This window comes from Choloepus didactylus, chromosome 21 (assembly GCF_015220235.1).
Source record: "Choloepus didactylus isolate mChoDid1 chromosome 21, mChoDid1.pri, whole genome shotgun sequence".
Lineage (NCBI taxonomy): Eukaryota > Metazoa > Chordata > Mammalia > Pilosa > Megalonychidae > Choloepus > Choloepus didactylus.
This window is the reverse complement of record NC_051327.1, coordinates 38,429,510-38,447,812: the sequence shown is the minus strand read 5'-3', so window position 1 is coordinate 38,447,812 and position 18,303 is coordinate 38,429,510. Positions and strand designations below refer to the sequence as shown.

Below are 18,303 nucleotides of genomic sequence, written 5' to 3'. Positions count from 1 at the left end.
AAATTTCGTCTGTGGCTCAAGTGAAGCTTCACTGGTGTCGAAGGCAGGGAGGTGAGCTCGCTGTTAGGGGTTCAGTGTGTACCCCCAAAATAGATATGCTGAGGTGTTAACCCCAGGACCTCAGGAAGTGACCTTATTTGGAGACACGGTCATGTCCGGTGGAGGTGGTTAAGATGAGGCGAAACTGAAGGAGGGTGGCCCTTCAGCCAACACGACTGGCGTCCTCACGAGAAGGGGAAATTCGGATCTGGGCACAGAGCAGGGAGGTGGCTGCGGGTCGCCGGCCATCGCCATCGCCTGCCGCAGGCCTCTGCTGGGGACCGGGCACTTGGGTCACTCCAGGCCACCGTGCATGGTCCTTTGCTCTTCTCCTTCCATGCCGTGTCCTAGGGGGTCTCAGGTTCCTCGAGCTGCCAAACAGAGGCATTTAGAGGTGGGGGAGGTGGGGACAGCCCGACAGGGGTGACAGGCCCACGAGGCTCAGGAGGCCCCAAAGGAGCCGGGGTGCTGTCATCCCCTACAGGCGGGGAAGGCGCTGGGGAAAGAGGGGTGAGGGCCCCCGGATGTGTGTGTGGGGAGGCAGCTGTGCCGGCCCAGGGTCAGTGCTGGGGAGGGGGCAGCGAGATGCTAGGGGACGGTTTTGAAAGAGTGACAGACTGGAAGAGCTGCTGCTGTGGGGGCACTGGAGGGACACATCAGGAGGACAGAAGTGGACCTGAGTGGCAGAAGGGAGGCCAGTCTCCCGGGGGCAGCACGGTTGTTGCTGACGTGCTCGTCTAGAAGGGGACAGGTGGGGCGGTAGCAGAGTAGTTGGGGTGTCCGTGAAGCAGGGGCCAGCGAGCCGCGCCCTGATTATCAGGGATGAGTGAGGTGCAGCCACCGGGAGGTCAAGTAGGGAACAAGGACAGATGTGGGTCAGGGGAGAAGAAAACAAAAAATGGCCTCCTCTTGGAGGGCTGCAAGGGGGTGGCGGATCAGGGTGCGCGGGAAAAGGACCCCCGGTTTCTCCACTGCTCCCGAGCTGTGTGACCTCAGGCAACCCAGGAGGCTGTGTGGAGTTTTCTCATCCATTCAAACACAGGATGAGGTTGTTAGTGGGAAGGAATACACTGGAGGCTGCACCCCGAAAGCTCAACACTGGCCCCCCATCCTCCTGCGCTCTATTGGCCCGGGAGCTGCCTTCTCACAGCCCTGGGATCAGGGCTCTGCAGGACCCACTTCATGGGCCCGATTAGGGCAGACCCCGGGTTTTAGGGTATGAGTTTTGGATGCTGGCCTTTTGTCTGGTGTCTACTTAATAGCCTGGGAACCTTTCTTCTTCTCAGTTACCGTAATAGTTTAAAAATGTAATATACCCTTGCTGTATGGATTTATAAGCCAGGGTAAGTGACTCTGGGGGACAATGCAGTGTTTATTTCTCACCCCTTGGGTTTCAGCTTAAATGTCCTTACTGTGAAGAAGAGCCCTTGGCCTGGCCCTGTGGTTTTCAACGGGGGACATTTCTGTCCCTCAGGGGATCCCTGGTGATGTCTGGAGGCACTTCTGGTGGTCACGGCTGAAGGGGGGCTCCTGGCATCCCGGGTGCTGCTGAGAGTCTCAGGCTGCTTGGGGCAGGGCCGCCACGAAGGCTGCGCTCGCCCCGGGGCCGGGAGAGCCGAGCTGCGAAACCCCGGCCTCACCCGCCTGAGGCTGGGTCCTGTTGGTCTTTCTCTGGGCCCCGCTTATTTCTTCATGGCACTCGTCACAGGCTCAGATTACCTGGATAGTTCCTTTAAAAACAACCATCACCACAAATCTTTATTGTCTTTCGCCCTCCCCTGGAAGGTAGGGCCTTATCTGTCTTGTTCAATGCCACATGCTCACAGCCTGGCACCATGTCTGGGAGGTGCCCATAATGATCTGTTTCTTCTCTGAGTGAATGTATAGGAACCTGTCACAAGTAACTTGTTTTTCTATTGGGAATTTGGCTTCTACATCTCCAATTTATCCAGCTCTAATATAATTAATTTAAAATGGGATTCTGCCATGTTTCAATGTAAGTAAAATTGACGTTAGTTCAATCAAGTCCTGTTGTCCAGGAAATCATGCAGAATGGTGAAGGGCAGGCCTTTCTGGAAGATTTCATACTGTGCATGTCAAACGTGTCCCTAAATCCCCAACTGCTGAAAAAGAAATTAGACAAAGAAACAGAATCCAGAAACTGAGCATCTAACTGAGAAAATGTCACTCTTTTAATTTTGCCAATGTAAAGAGGTGTATTTCAACCAGATTGTAACAAAATTACCACAGCTTATTCCAAAAGAAAATTTTAATACAAGAGATTTTAGAAAATTAAACACATTTGTTTAAAAATTCTATTGTGTAAACGTTAACATAGGAGAGTGGTTAAGATAATACTACAGGTTGGGGAGCCTATCTGGGACCCTCCAGGCTTTATTTACACACAGCCTACCTCAGACTGCAGGTGGGGTTCCTTATTAACCCTTCACAGGCAGCGCCCCGGGCCAGGCCAGGGCTCCACGCTGGCTGCTGGGCTGGGTAGCATCTCCCCTGCCCTCAAAGCACACCAGGCCTTCCAAAAGTCGGCATCGGGCGAGCGAAGCAGACTGTCCTGTGCCAGGGAAGGGGACGCCACAGCCGCAGAGGTATAAAGCCATTCTTTCTAGGACAAATCCTCGATAATAGAAATCCTCAGGCTCCACCCCAACCCCCCACCCCAGAAATGCATGTTCTTGGGCTCAGTTCTTGGGAGGTTACCTCCTCTGGGCGCACTGCCCGTTTGCTTCCTCCTGTGGCCTCAGGCCCAGTGTCTGCAAGGACCTCTCCTTGGTGTTCTGAACCGATGGTGGAAAGTCTTCAAGGCTGAACAGAAAGTGTCTGCTAGTAGCCTTTCCTCACGGTTCACGAAAGCGGGGAGCAGGGCTGATGGAATCTGAGAGAAAGGTGGCACCCGGGGTGAGCTCAGCTAGTGGTTTTCCAGTTATGATGGAACAACGTACACGTGCCATAAGGACTGAGCCTCAAAACAAATGAATCTAGTGTCTTCTCACCTGGGGGCACCATCATCTTTTAGAGAAATCAGATTTTTCTTTTCTTTTACTTCTCTGCAGACTCTGTCAGAAGCTCATTCAATTTGATTATATTAGGATTTAGGGACAAAAGTAAGGGCTCCATGGTAAAATTTAGAGCTACTGAAAACCAGGCCCATATGTGGCAGCAGCTCAAGGTTAAAGAGACGGTGAAAGAGTCCAGAGGCGACCTGACTGGGTGCACGTTAGCAGCCGCGGGATGGACATACACTTGGTCTGCCCTCGGCGTTCCACTCTCATTCCCATCGATCCAGTAGCTGAAGTTTTATTTTAGAAACATAATCGAGACTGTGTGTTACAGAAACATAAAATGAACTTTTTGGCACAGAAACGTTAGATAAAATATACAGTGCTACAATTGTGCAAAATTAGCACAGAAACCAATCTGAAAAGCAAATATTTAATGTTAGGTTTAATAAAATAATGCACAATATTTTGAAAAGTGTTTGTATGATAGACCTTGTTTGGTAAGCAGACACCTGCCTTCTGGAAGCCTCCCCCGTGTCTGCCCAAGTCAGAGCCTTGACTGGGGAGAAGGTCTGGGCAGGTCTGGCGCTGCTCCTGAGGAGACACTGAGAAGAGTCAGGGCAGTTATTGCAACAGGAGCTCGGGCGGAGGTGGGCGGGAGGCACGGCCTCTCCAAGATGCCTCCTACCCGGTCTGAGAGCCTGGACAGGGGCTGCAGAGTCTTTCTCAGGCGGGTGATGGGATGTCCAGCCCCAGCTCCGAGCTGAAAAACCAGCCTGTCCTTTGCCAGCAGCTAAGGGCCCAAGCAAGAGGATGCTTCTGGAGTGGAGAGCTCCACTGGTGCTTGAGCAACGGAGCCAGCCTGAGAGATGGAGGATTCCGGGGGTGACTGGCGAGGAGGGCACCCACTGGGACCCACGGGATGGGGCCTGGCCTCCACAGGAGGAGCCAGCTGGTGTCCTGGGCCGCATGGATGGATCCACGTTCCCATGAGAAGCCAGAGCATGTGGGGGAATCGCCCCAAGAGAAAAAGAGGAGGCCGCTAGCCTGTGTCTGACACACTGGGGCTGGCTGGCAGTGTTCACTCCTGTTCGCTGCTCCTGGGACCCACACCTGGGGATTAATGATTGGGCCTTCAGAGCCTGCTGCTGCTTGGCAGTGGCCACAGCTATGTTACCCATCAGACTGACGCACACAGATTTCGATGGCCTCTGTTGGCTAAAGGCACAGCACACAACCTGCTGGCTGTTCCAAAATGTCTGCAGTTATCAAAGAGCTCTTCTTAATGGAGTCAAGAGCCTGGAATTAGACTCTGTCCATGAGCACTTGCCCACAGCCCTTGCACCCTCGCATTTATGCCAATCACTGGCCCTCATGAGGTGGTGTCGTCTCCTTGTTGAGTCAGTCCTGCAATTTCCTGTATGATCAGGGCCCCTTGGAGGTGCCTGGCTGTTGGGTTTTAAGGCCACCAGCTTCCTTGATAAAATCTCCCTACTTGCCAAGGGACCGAGCTTAGAGAAACGCTCTGCTTTCTGCTGAGGCTGGCTAGTCACAGTGGGCAGTGTCCAGCCAGGAGACTCCAGGGAGCTGGATGCGGCCTCCCAAGTCGGGATCTGGCGCCGACTCCAGGAAGAGACGCTGAGAAGGCTCTCCCCATCTGGGCTGCTCGGGCTAGTTTACATCAGCCTTCGATATCCTTCCTGGACGCTTTAGTTTTCTCTTGTCTGGAGAGACATGTCTGCCAGCTCTACTTTTCCTGAGTTTCGTTTCACCTGGGGGAAAAAAAAACAGAAATGAACAAGATGATGCCAGAGATGAACTGCTGATGCTCTGTTCTTGGTGAGCCAGGCTGCAAGTGGACAGTTTCTCCTTGGCTGGAAGGCCCGGGGCTGATGTTCCCTCCATGGGGCTGGTCTGAGAAGAGCAGGAGAGGCCGTTCCTGTGGGCTTTGTTCTTAGATGCTAACTTCAGAGGCACCAAAGAAGCTTTCTATTGGCTCAAGGAGACAGAAGCAAGCTCAGCTGGTCCTTTCTGTGGATGCTCTTTCCTCCGAGGGCCTGTGGGTGGCTGCGCGGGTGCCGCAGTGGGACAGGATACAGGTCCTGGTTTGACTCCAGGTTGGAGGGCGTGACGATGCTTCCTTGGGGTAGCACTTCGTGCACCGAGTTCTCAGTCTTGACCTCACTAGATGTGGGTGGTCTTGACCTTTCTCCGGGAACTGGGCATTCTGCCACTGTACAGTCAGTCACTGGCCTCTTTGGCCTGAGGTTCGTCATGACACCAGGAGCAGGGCAGGAGCACTCTGAGCAGCTGGGTGGATGGAATCGTCACAGGCCACCGGCCGTGATTCCTGGGTGCAGGCTCTGCAGAGCTGCTGGGAGGTTCGTGCTGGAGGCCTTTTTGAGCTGATCTGTGTGCTGCAGGATCACAAAGAGGGGTGCACATAGGAAGCAAACAATGGTTTCCATGTGGCCCTCGGAACATGAGTTTAAAATCAACATTTGGGGGAGAACAGGGCACATTCTCCAATGATACTTAAACACTTAAAAATGGGGAGCGGCCTTTCTTCTTCCTTTGAACCGTAGGCTGCACGCATCGCTCTCTTGGCGGCTGAGCACCCTCAGCTGCGGCTCTGGGGTCTTGCTTTGGTTTGTTGTGTAACGCCAGGTGCAGGCCTCAGAGCAGACGGGGGTCCGAGTGGGATGGATGGAGACAGCGAGGACAGACTCACACTCAGATGTGTGCCAGGTCAGCTGCCGGGGAGAGCAAGCTGACTACAGACCGTGGCCCGTGTGCAGGACGGAGAAGGGCACTCCCTTCTGCAGCGACTGTAAGGGAGAGGAGATGTGCGAGGTGCTGCTCAGAGGCCCTGCCGAGCACAGGCACTCGCTTGGCACTGAAGACCTACTCCAAATTAGCCAGGGCAAAGTAAATCAAGCTCACCGAGGCCGGCGTGGGGCAGCCGGCTCTCCATGTTCAAAGCAGCCAGCCACGGCGGCCTAGAATCCGCGCTCGGGGACTTGGAATTCAAATGGAGTGTTTGTGCAGCGGTGACCTTGGCAAACACAGAGGAAAGAAACCCCCCACCTGACAGAAGGTTCCACGGAAGCCATTCAGGCCCCTCCTGTTTCCCCGCAGGGCTGTGTGGAAACGGTCCCGGCTTTATCTCCTTTCCCCGAATGAGCTTTCTTCTGGCCAATGGCGGAACATGTAGCATAAACCTTCCAGGGGATTCTTTCCAGAAGTTTCCTTGAGCTAGAAAGTGTGTAATGCTCACCTAGGTCATCAAGCAAGTTTTACGCCAATGCGTTCAACAGTCTCAGGAACGGTGCGTGGTTAGCCTCTCAATGATTGCCTTTCACACACTTTTGCTTCATCAGAGTCCCCTACGTCTTTATTTTCTCAGTTCAAAGAGGAGTGAATTGATTCCTGTCTGGTCTATTCTAAAACCTCCTTTTCAGCTTGTAAATACTCCTCCCAAGCTCTTCGTAACCTCAGCAGCCGAGAATGGCTCCTGACCGGGGTGGGAGACACGTCCGCGAGTCCAGCGTCAAACTGGCAGAGGGGCTGGTCCCGTGAGGTGGTCCCTGCCATGGGAGCTGCGGCCTGGAGACAGGCACCTCCACGCTGCTCGCCCTCCTCCCTGGGCTGCTCAGTTCTCTGGACTCCAAGGCCTTGCTCCGAGATGGGAGGGATGGAGAATGAGGGGTCTGGGGCCAACAGGGCTTTCCTCCCAGAGCGCCTGGCACGGGGGCAGATGGTGCCTCGTGGCCCTGTTTCCAGGGAACAAACCTGATGTGTCCAGAGGGGACACTTGCGGGATCAGCTTCTCCCAAACCTCCGTGGTGGCCCCCAGGGCTGAGCCTCTCTACAGAGCGCGGCCTCCCCGCTGACTTGTGGACAGCCTGTGGGTCCTCCTGGAAGAGTGACGCCCACGACAGCCGCTGCTGGCCATTGTGACGATGCTGTCAGGTGTCCAGTGACCATTGGTCGAGAGTAGAAAGGAACAGAACAAGAACCCCAAGCCCCTATTTCCACAGGTCTAGTAGGCAACTATGTTAAAAAGGAAAAAAAAAAAAAAAGAGGGTAACAGTCATTCTTATCCCCATGTGGGAAAGTGTCAAGAGGCTGATTCTGAAGGAACCTTCTGGCCAAATGAGACACAGAGTCCTACAGCTCAAGATGGGTCTCGGGCTGGCCTGGCACTCCCCCTGCTGGCCCCCGAGCTGCGGGAAAGGGAGTGAGGGCCCTCGGCGCCCAGGCAGACCCCAGGGGGGCAGTGACCGCGAGTCTGAGCCGTCCCAGTGAGGAGCTGCTGCACTGAGGACAGGTCTGTGTGTGGCTTTGAGACTGACCAGTTTAATCGGGGTGTCACGTGGCCGGCAGGAAGGAGCACTCGCCTGGGGTCACCGGGGGGACACGGCTGTCATCCGGGGTGGAAGGGGCCAGCTGCTGCAGCCAGTTGGACACAGTTACCGGGTCGGAGGCAGCTGGTGCCACACACGGCGCCCGCTCCTGGGGTTCCATCAGGGTCAGAGGTCACCGCTCTGGGGCTCCACGTTGCGCGTCTCCCTGGGGTGGCCCCGGGACAGCTTGGGGAAGCGGGAAGCCACTTTGGGGCGGCTGTTCTTGCTCAGTGGCTCTCCAGGAGGGGTAACGTCACTGCAAGACAGAGCAGGGGAGAATGTGATTAGGTCAGGGCTCCACATTCAAACGGCTACGGGCAGGGAAGGAGCTGGGTTGGGGAGCAGCAGAGGCAACAGTTACAGGGGACAGTGGCTACTTGGCTGTGACTGGGGAGCAGCACTTGGAGAAATAGGAAATCCGTATATTTAACGTAACGCTTCCATCTTTCAACAGTAGCACAAGGGTCAGCTGTGCGTGGCTGGCTGTGTGACCCAGCTCGTGGGCCCCAGTTCTGGACCCTATTTTAAGGGTCTGAAAGAATGCACCAGCCACAGCTTTTTTCCCTGCCTTTTCTCTGATCTCCCAAGAAAGGCACATTTCAAAATCAAAGAAGAGAAAATGCTTTGGAGAACACTGCATTCGGGGTCACGGAAGATGCTTGGCACTCCTGAGGGAGTAATCCGGATGAATGCCAAAGTGTGATGGGAAGATGCCCATTTGCCCTGGGCAAAATAGCCCCAAACAGGACACAAACTAGGAGGCCAAGAGAGGGGGTTACTGAGATTGGTTATAAAACACCGACCCAACAGGAGAGTACATGGCCCCCAGACACCAGAGCTGTGTCTGACCCGCCCGTGATGAGGTTGAAGCGCAACAATCTGAACACAGGAGAACACAAAGTCGGTGGAGGATGACCCACCAGGGAGAGGAAAAGGGGAATATATGTTTCTCCCTCCCTCCCTCCACGAAAATTCCTTGAGGCCCCATATGGGCCAGCACCATTCTGAGCACTGGGGATACAGCAGTGAACAAAACAGATTCTCCCAGGCCCCATGGAGCTCACACTCCGGGGGAGGGTTAAAGACGAGACGCCATCAAGATTCCGGTTACGAACGCGGCCGGTGCATCTGAGAAGCAGTCTCAGGTCGATGCTTGCAGAAGGTGCCTGAGAGAGGGGCGCGTGGGGCTGGGAGAACACGGCGAGGCCCTGGGTCTGGGGGCCCGGGTGCAGGAGGCCAGGGGAGTCAGTTTCCTGTGGCTGCTGTAACGACTTAGCACAAACCTAGAGGCCTAAAGCCACACACTGTCATCAGCTCACAGCTCTGGAGGGCAGTCTTGAAATGGGTCTTATGGGGCTAACATCAAGTATCGACAAGGCTGGTTCCTTCTGGACACTCTGCAGGAGAATGTGTTCCTTGGCCTTTTCCAGCAACCAGAGGCCACCGGCGCTGCTTGGTTTATGGCCCCTTCCTGTCTCCCTCCTCTAGGACCCTGGGGACTACACTGGGCTCCTGGATCGTCCAGGATGATCTCCCCCTCCTGAGACCCTTCACTTGTCCGCCAAGTCCCTCTGCCATGAGGGTGACACAGCCACAGGGTCCAGGGACCAGGAGGTGGACGTATTTAAGGCTCATTATTCTGTCTCCCCCAGACTATGGAATTTGATTAGGAGGTAGAATCGACAGGACTTGGTGGCTGATGGTGCAATCGTTACCTCTAAGTGACAAGATGACAGATGAGTTAGAAAATATAAATAAAAGGAAAGTTTTCTACACTAAATAGCTCATTGGTGCCAAAGGCTTTAAGATCCTAACTAAAATTAATGCTCGTCCTGGGTCCTGCGGGCCTCCTTGGTAGCAGGCTCCAGGCTGGGGGCTTTCCGGATGGGGGCTCTGGGGGACAGAGCCCACCGAGGCTCAGGGGCCTCGAGGTCAAGGGCACCAGCAGTTAAGTGGCAGATCCAGGAGCCCCACTGCCAGGGTCAAAGTCGTTGCACAGAGCAGATGAGCTGAGGGAGTGTCCCTGTGGGGTGCCCTGAAAGAGCCACGCCCCTTCCTGCATTTCAAGAGAGGTTTCGTTCATGATGATCTGACCTGCATGCGCCTCTGCACGGCACAGCCCTGTGCTCAAAGTGGCCGTCATTTCAAGTTCCAGGCAAAATCTTGACGAGATCATAACTGACAAATCCCTTTTAATTACAAATCCCTTCTAATTATTACCTTCTCCTTTGGAAGTCAGGTTTTGTTTCACCTTCTGTGCATGGCAGAAAAAGAAACATTTGACCTTGAACAAAACAGCATCCCTCCTCGGTGATTTCTGAAGTAAGTGCAGCCCAGTTTGCCACAAATTCCTCCCTGTAGAACAACACTGGGCTGCGGCCCCAAAGCAAACGTGCCCCCCTCTTCCTTCCAAAGGCCTGCGTTAGTGAAAAGCCTCTTTATTCCTGAACACTCTGTATTAGGGTTCTCTAGGCCGACAAGAGGTATCTGTAAATATGAGATTTTATAAAAGTGTCTCATGCAACTGTCGGGATGCATGAGACCAAATTCTGTAGGGCAGGCAGCGAACTGGCAACTCCGATGAAGGTGTCTGATGAACTCCCCAGGAGATGCTGGCTAGCCGAAGAAGTGGTGAAGGTCCTCTCTCTTTCTCCCTTAAAAGTCTTCACCTGATGGGATTAAATCCAGCTGACTGCATTCTCTCATTGCAGAAGACACGCCCTTCCTTGATGTCATTAGTCACAGCTGCAGCCAATTGACTGATGATTTAATAAACCAGCCTGTTGGTTTATTAACCAGCCACAAATGTCCTCACAGCAACGGTTAGGCCAGTGCTTGCTTGACCAGACACCTGGGCACCATCACCTGGCCAAGTTGACACATGAACTTAACCATCACACACCCCTTTAAGGATGGGTAGAGGATGCTGGAAGGAGATCCATGCTCATACCCTAAGTGGGGCTGATTGTCAGAAGTGTACAAGTCAACTTGGATATTAGTTTTATTTTAAAAGTTCAATGCTCACCCCTGCCCCCTCCCTGCTGTTCAGGATCTGGGCTCCAGCCGGCCATCCCCAAACCTGCAGCTAATAGCATCAAAGAGAACGAAGTGCGAGGCCAGGATGTGACGCCCTTGCGGTCGTGTCATGGAGGGAAATGACTCTCGTCAGGTCCAGGAGAGGCCAGAGCCTCACTCGAGTGGGAGGAAGGCTTTGAGCCTGCGTGGGCCAGGATGGTGGACGCTGCCTGCGAGGAGAGCTGCGGGGTCTGGGCTGGGCTCCGAGGCAGCCACCTGCACACAACCCTGGCCCTGCTGCCCATGGGCCCTGTGCCTTCCTGTCTGTGAGCTCAAACCGAGAGGCAGAGAGGAGTGACGTGGAGGCCTCCTGTCCATCCTGGTCTATGGGGACATCTGTCACCAAGATTAGAAGCTCTCAGGGGACCTCACGCTCCCCCTGGCTGACACTTGCACCTGGCTCTCTGCTGGACGCTGGCCTGGACCCTCGGTTGAAGGCAGCTGGAGAACCAGCCCCTGGACACCGATGGCTGCCCACGCCAGCCCAGACGTCCTGGTGGGCCCTCCTCTCCTCTCCTGCAGGGACTGGGGACTCGGCCGAGGCAGGAAGCTCCTGAGAAACTCACTCCATCCCTTCCGTCTCTCCCCCTGCTGGCTACTGCCAAGGCCCCAAGGGTGTCACTTCCGGGTAAGTGGCACCCCCAAACACCCAGAGGCGACTGCTCTTTGCACTCAGCTTCTGGGGGACAGCACCCACGGCATCCCGTCCCCACCTGGGGGAGTGGGAGGGACTGAGCCAATGGTCTCAACCCTTAGTTGGGGAAAACGGCCACTGGGAGAGATTTGCTTTTCATTTTCCTTGTGAGCTGGGTTGGGAGGGCCGGTCAGTGTTCTGCCTGGCAGTCTGGAGGATGCTTCGCAGGAGCCGGGCTGCTGCTCGCGGGCTGGGTGCCTGGACAGAGCTGCGTCAGCCAGACGCGGCCGCCCTCCTCTGAGCCCCGGCTCCATGAGGAAGTTGTTTGCAGGAGTCTGAAGAACTGAGCTCTGCCTCCTGGACGTGCAGACTGTAGAGAAATGCTGCTTCCCAGAGGTGTCAGCCAGGCCTGCCAGCCCCATGGCCTTGGAACTCAGGACTACGGGGTAAGCGGCTGGGGGCCCAGACTCTCCCTGTCTACACCCTGTCAATCTGCTAACGATTATTAGGTTTCTCCCCGTGAATGCCTCTTCACTTCAGTCCTTCACTTCCAGGGTTCCTCAGCGGATGCATTTAAGGCCAACCTCGGACCCCGGACCGGTTCCCACAGGGCTTCCCCCACGGCTTGGTCCTGCAGCTGTCCCGACCCCTCTCTGCGCTGTTCCCGTCAGCATGGAACCGGGTCCTGAGCCCCCGGACTTCCCAACTGAGAGCCCTCCCTGGGTCTCAGGGTCCCCTCTGGTTAGCACTCGACTTCTCAGTTCTCCTGCACAGTAAGAGCTGTCTACTCCTTCATATCTCAATCCCTCTTCAGTTCACCCCTATTTCACTTTAAAAACTCTTCTCAAGGTCACCAGTGGCCTTCATGTTGCCAGATCCAATGTTCAGTTTTTTTGCTCTCACCCACTTGACCACGTGGCGGCATTTGACAGGATGACAACCCACTCCTCTCGGCGTCGGTGCCTCCAGTTTTCCTTTGACTCTCTTAAGTGTTCTTAGCCACTAAATCTTGGTGTGTCCTGGGGCTCGGTCCTCTACTCTCCTCTGTCTACACTCTGCAGGTATGAGCGCATCCAATCCAAAGGCTTTACTCAGATCTAAATGCCAAAGATTCCCAGATTTACCTTTCAGTCCCAACTTCCCTTGGGAGCTCCAGTTATGGATCCAGCAGAGTATTTGGCATTTCCACTTGGATGTCTAATAGGCATCCCTGCCTTGGACATGGCCAAAATGGAAATTTTTATTTTCCCCTTCAAACTTGTGGCCTTCTCCTCTTTAGTTCAATGGTCCAACTGCCTGGCTCAAGCTCAAGCCTCGGTGCACCCGAGTCCTCCTCTTTCTCACATCCCACGTCCAATCCACCAATATGCCCCTCCAGCCCCCCTCCAACTGCATGCACAGAGCTCCCCCCCACCCCCACCTCCAGCTTCCCGGGACCATCCTAGGTCCAGCCACTGTCATCTCTGGCCGGGACCCCTGCTACTTGTTCCCGAGTGGTCTCCCTGTTTCACACTCTTCCTCCAGCTGGGCCTTGTCCTCCCTGTGCTTCTGGCACCTGGGACAGCCTTAGAATCAGAAAGCCCCGGGCTTTCAGCCACATGACTGTGAAAAGGCCAGGTGACCCCTCTGAGGTTCAATTTGAGCACACAGAGAAATAATCCACACTTGGTTCTCTTTGACTAGATTGTGAATAAGAAAAGTAACCTCCTTCAAAGCATCCCCTGATTTGTCCCATCAGGCAAAAGCCACAATAGTTAAAACAGTATGGGTGTAGTGAACAAATAAGGAAAGAAAGGAAATTTAAAAACTGGCCAAGAGAACCATAAAGGTGGCATTTCAAGGCGGTGTGATGTGAACAGACCTAAGACCAAATGCACAAATAGATAAAGGAGAGGCCGTGAGATGCGACGCCCTGAAACCAAAGGCAGAGCGGGAGGGGACAGGCATCAGAACATCCCGAGTGGAGAAAGGGCTCCTACAAACCAACAAGAAAGAGGCTTGCAGCCCAGTGGACACCTCGGGGCAGGGTATGGAGACATGTCACAGAAGAGAAAACACATCTTTCAGTAATTCTATGACTGATACTCGCTGAGGATGTGCTGTGCTCCCAGTAGCACGGGGGCTACGAGAGGCACCGAGCAGACAGTTCCTGCTCTCGGGGAGGTGATGGCTTGGTCCAAGCCACCATCATCTCCGACCCAAAAGACGCCCGTGGCTGCCCAACAGCCCCCGCTGCGTCCGCCCTGCCACATAGCTGAGGACAAGCCAGGTGGTGTCACTCTTCTGCTCCAACCCCGTTGCTCCCACGATGAGCTCCCAGGCCCCACTGGGTGGCGCCCTCTTACCCGTGCGACCCGAGCGCCTTCCACCCTCCTCCCGGCGCCCACACCCCCTCTGCCTCAGGCCCTTCACCCCAAAGAAAGGATGTCTGCCCGGTTTTCGCCCTCACATGCTTTCCCAGTGCGGCCTTCCTTGCACCAGCCCCCCCATTTATCTCCCCTGCTCTGCCTAGTTTTTCCCCCTGCACTGTCTGTTTGATGCACCTTTGTAGTCCTGCCCGCTGCTCTAACTCCAGCACCGAGAGGGTGTGTGGCACCGAGTAGGTGGTCACTAAAGATCAGTGGAATGAATGGATGAATTCTAGAGGGGAATATGAAACCTCCAGAATGTTCATCCTTATTAGTCATCAGGGAAATGCAAACCGAAGAAATGCAAACTAGAAAAACTTAAAAGACAGTTAGTATCAAGCGTTGGTGGGGATGCCAAGAAAATGGCAGCATGTGATCCTGTTTTTATGCAAGTCTAACCCCCATGGAAAGTGTGTACAGGTACAGAAGCACACATCTAAATTCAGAGACTGGAAGGATGGGGGCGAAGGGTGATACTCATGTTTTGTTCTGTATACTCATATTGCTTAAAATGTTTCAACCAGAACTTACTCATGTATTACTCATTTACTGAAAAACACACTAAAGTCCAAAACAGCTACCGAGCTGCCACTTAAGAGACCCCCACGGAGCCCTTTCACTGGCCCCTTCTCCTGTGCTGTGATCACAAGTTTGCCTCAGCTTTGCCTTGGTTTGAACCATCCGAGCCAGGCTGAACCAGGCTCAGCAGTTTGCAGCTGATCTAATCTGTTTATTGGCCACTAGAACTGCTTATGGCCAGTTCAAGTTCCTACCTTCTCCAGGACACTCAGACTGAATTGCCTCCTCTGCCCTCCTCATCACCAAGTTTGCAAGCAGCCTGTGGCCGAGCTTTTGGTGTCTCTTTCCTCCACGCGCCGGTCCCCAGGCAGACAAGCCTCCGAGTCTCCCTCCATTCCCAAGACCTGTCCTCTCATACCACTGACGGGCGGGAAATAATTACTCTGTGGTGTAGCTGTACTCTGAATAAGGATTCTCACAATTCCAGGAAGACTCCAGAGCTGTAAGCCAGCTGTCCGGGACCTCCCCAGCCTGTAAAACCAAGGTCAAGCCGGAAGCGCATGGGAGTTCTAGGAAAAGAGAGCTCAGCCATCAGAATTATCCTTTCATTAGGTTTACATAGTTTCTTAGGACACGAAGCTGAGGCTATCACCCTCCCCTTCAGAGGCTGCCCACTGCACCTTGAATAAATCCGTGCTCCTTACAACCAGATCCGGCTCCCACCACTGGCCGTGCTTCCGTCCCGCTGGCAGCCCCGGTCCTCTAGCTGCCAAGCCCTTCCTGGGCAGGGCCAGGCCTCACACCTGCTGCTCCTTCCACCAGGAACACTCCCAATGGAGCTACATCCATGCTCAACTTGAATCCACATACTAGCTTGGCAGTGACTCCTCTTTGGAGAGAGTGTCCCTCACCAGCCCCCCAATCTAACAGCGCACCCCCACCCCCCCGTCACTGTCCTTCCTGGTAGGTACATCCTGCTGTAGTGATTTTAGCAGTTTGCTGCTTGGTGTTGGTTTAGTTTTTCTGTCTGCTCCCTGCGTGCAGCGCCTGTAACATGGAAGGTGCTGGAAGACCGTTGAGGAACAAATGGCCACCTGACCATACGTGCTGCTTTACACAGACCAACTCATCTAAGCCTCATGAGAGCTCACCTGGAGGTAGTGCAATTAACCTCTCTGGACCTCAGTTTCCTCATCTGAAAACGAGGGTAACTGGCTCAAGATTCAGAACACAAAAGGGAGGGAGCAGGGTCAGGCTGCTGGCAGCTTGGCTGGCATCCTCAACCACTGCACCTCCTGCCTCACGTGGGGCTGTTTCCCTTTTTACAGAAATGCTACTTTGATAGATGAAAACATTCTCACCCCAGCCTGGCTTGCGATGCTGGAGCTAGTAAGGAAGGCAAGATCAAATTAGAGCAAGTGTGCAAGGCCTAGGGCCTGCTGCCTGGCTTTGTAAATAAAGTTTTACTGGAGCACAGCCATGCCCATTAATTTCCATGTGGTCTGTGGGTGCTTTAGGGCTAAAACGGCAGAGTTGTGTTGTTGCCATAGATTATGAATGAAAATACTGAAAATATTTACCATCTGACCCTTCATGGGAAGTTTGATGCCCCTGACTCAGCCTCCTCTAAAGAAAGAGAGAGACCCAGGCGAGGGTGTCAGGAGAGCCAGTGGGCACTGCCACGACGGAGCACTTACACTGTGGGGAAGCAGCCCGCCAAGGCCACCCATGCTCTCCTCCCGGCAGCCCTGGGGGGGTGCCATAAGCCATCTCCCTCAATCCTCAGAAATCACCTGTGGGGGAGATGGCAGTTGTATCCTGTTTTACAGACGGTGAAACTGAGGCTCAGAGAGAAAGTAACTGCGCTCAGGCCACACAGCAGGGGCTGAGCTGGTGTTTAGCCCAGGTGGGTCTCTAGCCTATTAAAAAAAGCAGGGGTTCTCAACCCTGGGTACCCCCATAGCATGACCAGGGGAACAATCTCCTCTCTCTAAGTGCCATGCTGCGCTGAGCTGGGCAGGGCTCGGCCTAGGTGTTTTCGAAAAGCTCCTAAGGTGACCTAATGCACAGTCAGGGTTGAGGAACACAGCTTTACAGGAATCACATTCTTTGGGGGAAATTCTGCAAATGTGGAGACCAGTTAAAAAGAGAATAAAATTCTGCCTCTGATAAGTGCATTTATCTCAAAGGCAGCTCTTTGGTGAGTTGGAAAATCGGTTGAACATGTACAATTGCTGTGCCCTTTGTAGGGAAATGATTTTAAACCATCCTCGGAAGATGGCGGATAGGACACGTCTGTTTGTGGAGGCTGGTGGGTAGGAGAGCTGCAAGTTGTCTCCCAGGGGATTCCAAGGGTTTTCCAACTTTTCCCAGCAGCTGAGTGCAGATGTTTAATCATTCCAGATCCGGCCTTGTCCAGGGAAAGAGCTCTGCTCCCCTCCCAGGCTGGCACCTGGCTTGGGAGCACGGATTGCCCAGCCCGAGAGGAAGAAACGCTGAGCTCTGACACATCTTTCCCCAGGGCCCCGAACCTTCCTGTCTGTATGGTCCAATTAGAAATCTACTTACATTTAAATATAAATGGCAATTCAGAGTTTCTCTCACAGGTTTCCTCCCAGAAAGGTCTGTTACTAAAAAGATTCTACCAGTCAAACAAAACACGGGCCCACGTAAAGAAGACAGCCCCATCTTCCTTAGAAAGTTAACAGAAAGAAGGCAACAGATATTCCTTCCTCCATCTTCCTTGTCTTGACTTTTCAGCCTCAATATACTTTGTGAATTAAATTATGTAATTACTTGTTTGAATAGGTAACACAGAACGTGGTGTGAAATTGAAATCACAAAGCATGCAAAGATGAACAGTATAAAGAGCTTCTCATCCCTGTCTTCCAGGCAACCAGATAGTCTTTGCTTATGTATCTTTCTAGAGCTATTCTTTGCATAAAAAGCATATATGTATACACAGGTATATGTTGTGTCTGTACAAAATAAAAATATATATATCTATTTTTTTTATGCTATTTCTAAAAACAAACTTATACTGATGCTGCATCTTGCTTTTTTCCTTTTAACAATATGTCACAGATTTTTCCACTTCATATATATAGATCAGCTACAATGTTTTAGCCCAGGTATCGGCGAATACCTTTATATTTTCTGTAAAGGCCCAAATTATATTTTAGGCTGCGTGGGACATTTGGGGTCTGGCATAGCTACTCAGCTCTGCCGTTGCAATGTGAAAGCAGCCATGGAGAATATGTAAAGAAATGGGTATGATTATGTTTCAATAAAATTTTAATCTACAAAAACTGGCAGTGGGCCAGATTTGGCCTGTGGGCCGTAGTTTGCAGACTCCTCTTCTAGTCTCATTTCCCTTTGGCTGTCTAAGCCCAGTAGCACCCATCCATGGCCACCCCATACCAGGAAGGGCTGCTGCCCCAAAGCCCAGGGACCACGAATGGGCTGCTCTGCTCCTTCGTGAGCACTTGGCTGCAGACAGAGAACACCCACCTGTTTATCACCCGACAGATACAGCCTAACAGCCAGAACAGACATGGCTTGGCCACTCTGCTGACCCCCGAGTGGCATCCAGGACACCCTGATGCCAGGCCTGGGGATGGCCTCCAGCTGGTTTAAGCAGCCTGCTTTCTTTTTAAAGATGCATGAAGCTGAGTGCTCTGAAGCTTCAGAAGGCACCTGGTGTGGTGGGGGTATGTGGGCACGCGGGTGGGGGTCCTGGGTGTGAGCCCTGCTCCATCCCTTACCCACTGAGTGTGAGAAACACAGACTCTCCAGTCCAATGCATCTTGTAGGACGCCACGCAGGGAGACACTCAATAACCGGCAAACGTTATCATGATGATGAAAACTATTCGATAAAAGCGGAACAAAATGCAACCCCAGGGCTTTCCATCTGTCGTGTCCCCAAGGAACTACACAGTTCAGCACAAAGCCAGATGCCACAATGACTACCCATTTGCGAGTGCGGCCACACACATTCCAAGGTGTTCCGTGATCTGGCCTCGCTCGCCCGGCAGGCCTGGCCCTCCCCCCTGCCCACCCTCTTTTTGGCTCTGTGCTGGATCGCTTGCCCAGGTACCCTCACGTGACTGACTTCTGCTCAGCCTTCCAGACTCTGGAGAGACGTCCCTTCTTCTGGGAATCCTGCCCTGACCCCTTGCTGGGTGAGTGCCTCTCCTCCTAAGG

General features: G+C 53.5%; 1 protein-coding gene across 1 annotated transcript in view; it reads right to left on the bottom strand.

Annotated features, from left to right (window-relative positions):
* Nucleotides 1-2,209: 2,209 nt before the first annotated feature.
* SNX29 (sorting nexin 29) overlaps nt 2,210-18,303 on the bottom strand; it is a 582,670-nt gene continuing 566,576 nt past the window's right edge. The window contains exon 21 of the mRNA XM_037814025.1: nt 2,210-7,718. Within this exon, the coding sequence (XP_037669953.1) occupies nt 7,589-7,718 (130 nt within the window). The 3' untranslated portion in view covers nt 2,210-7,588. The remainder of the gene's footprint in view (nt 7,719-18,303) is intronic.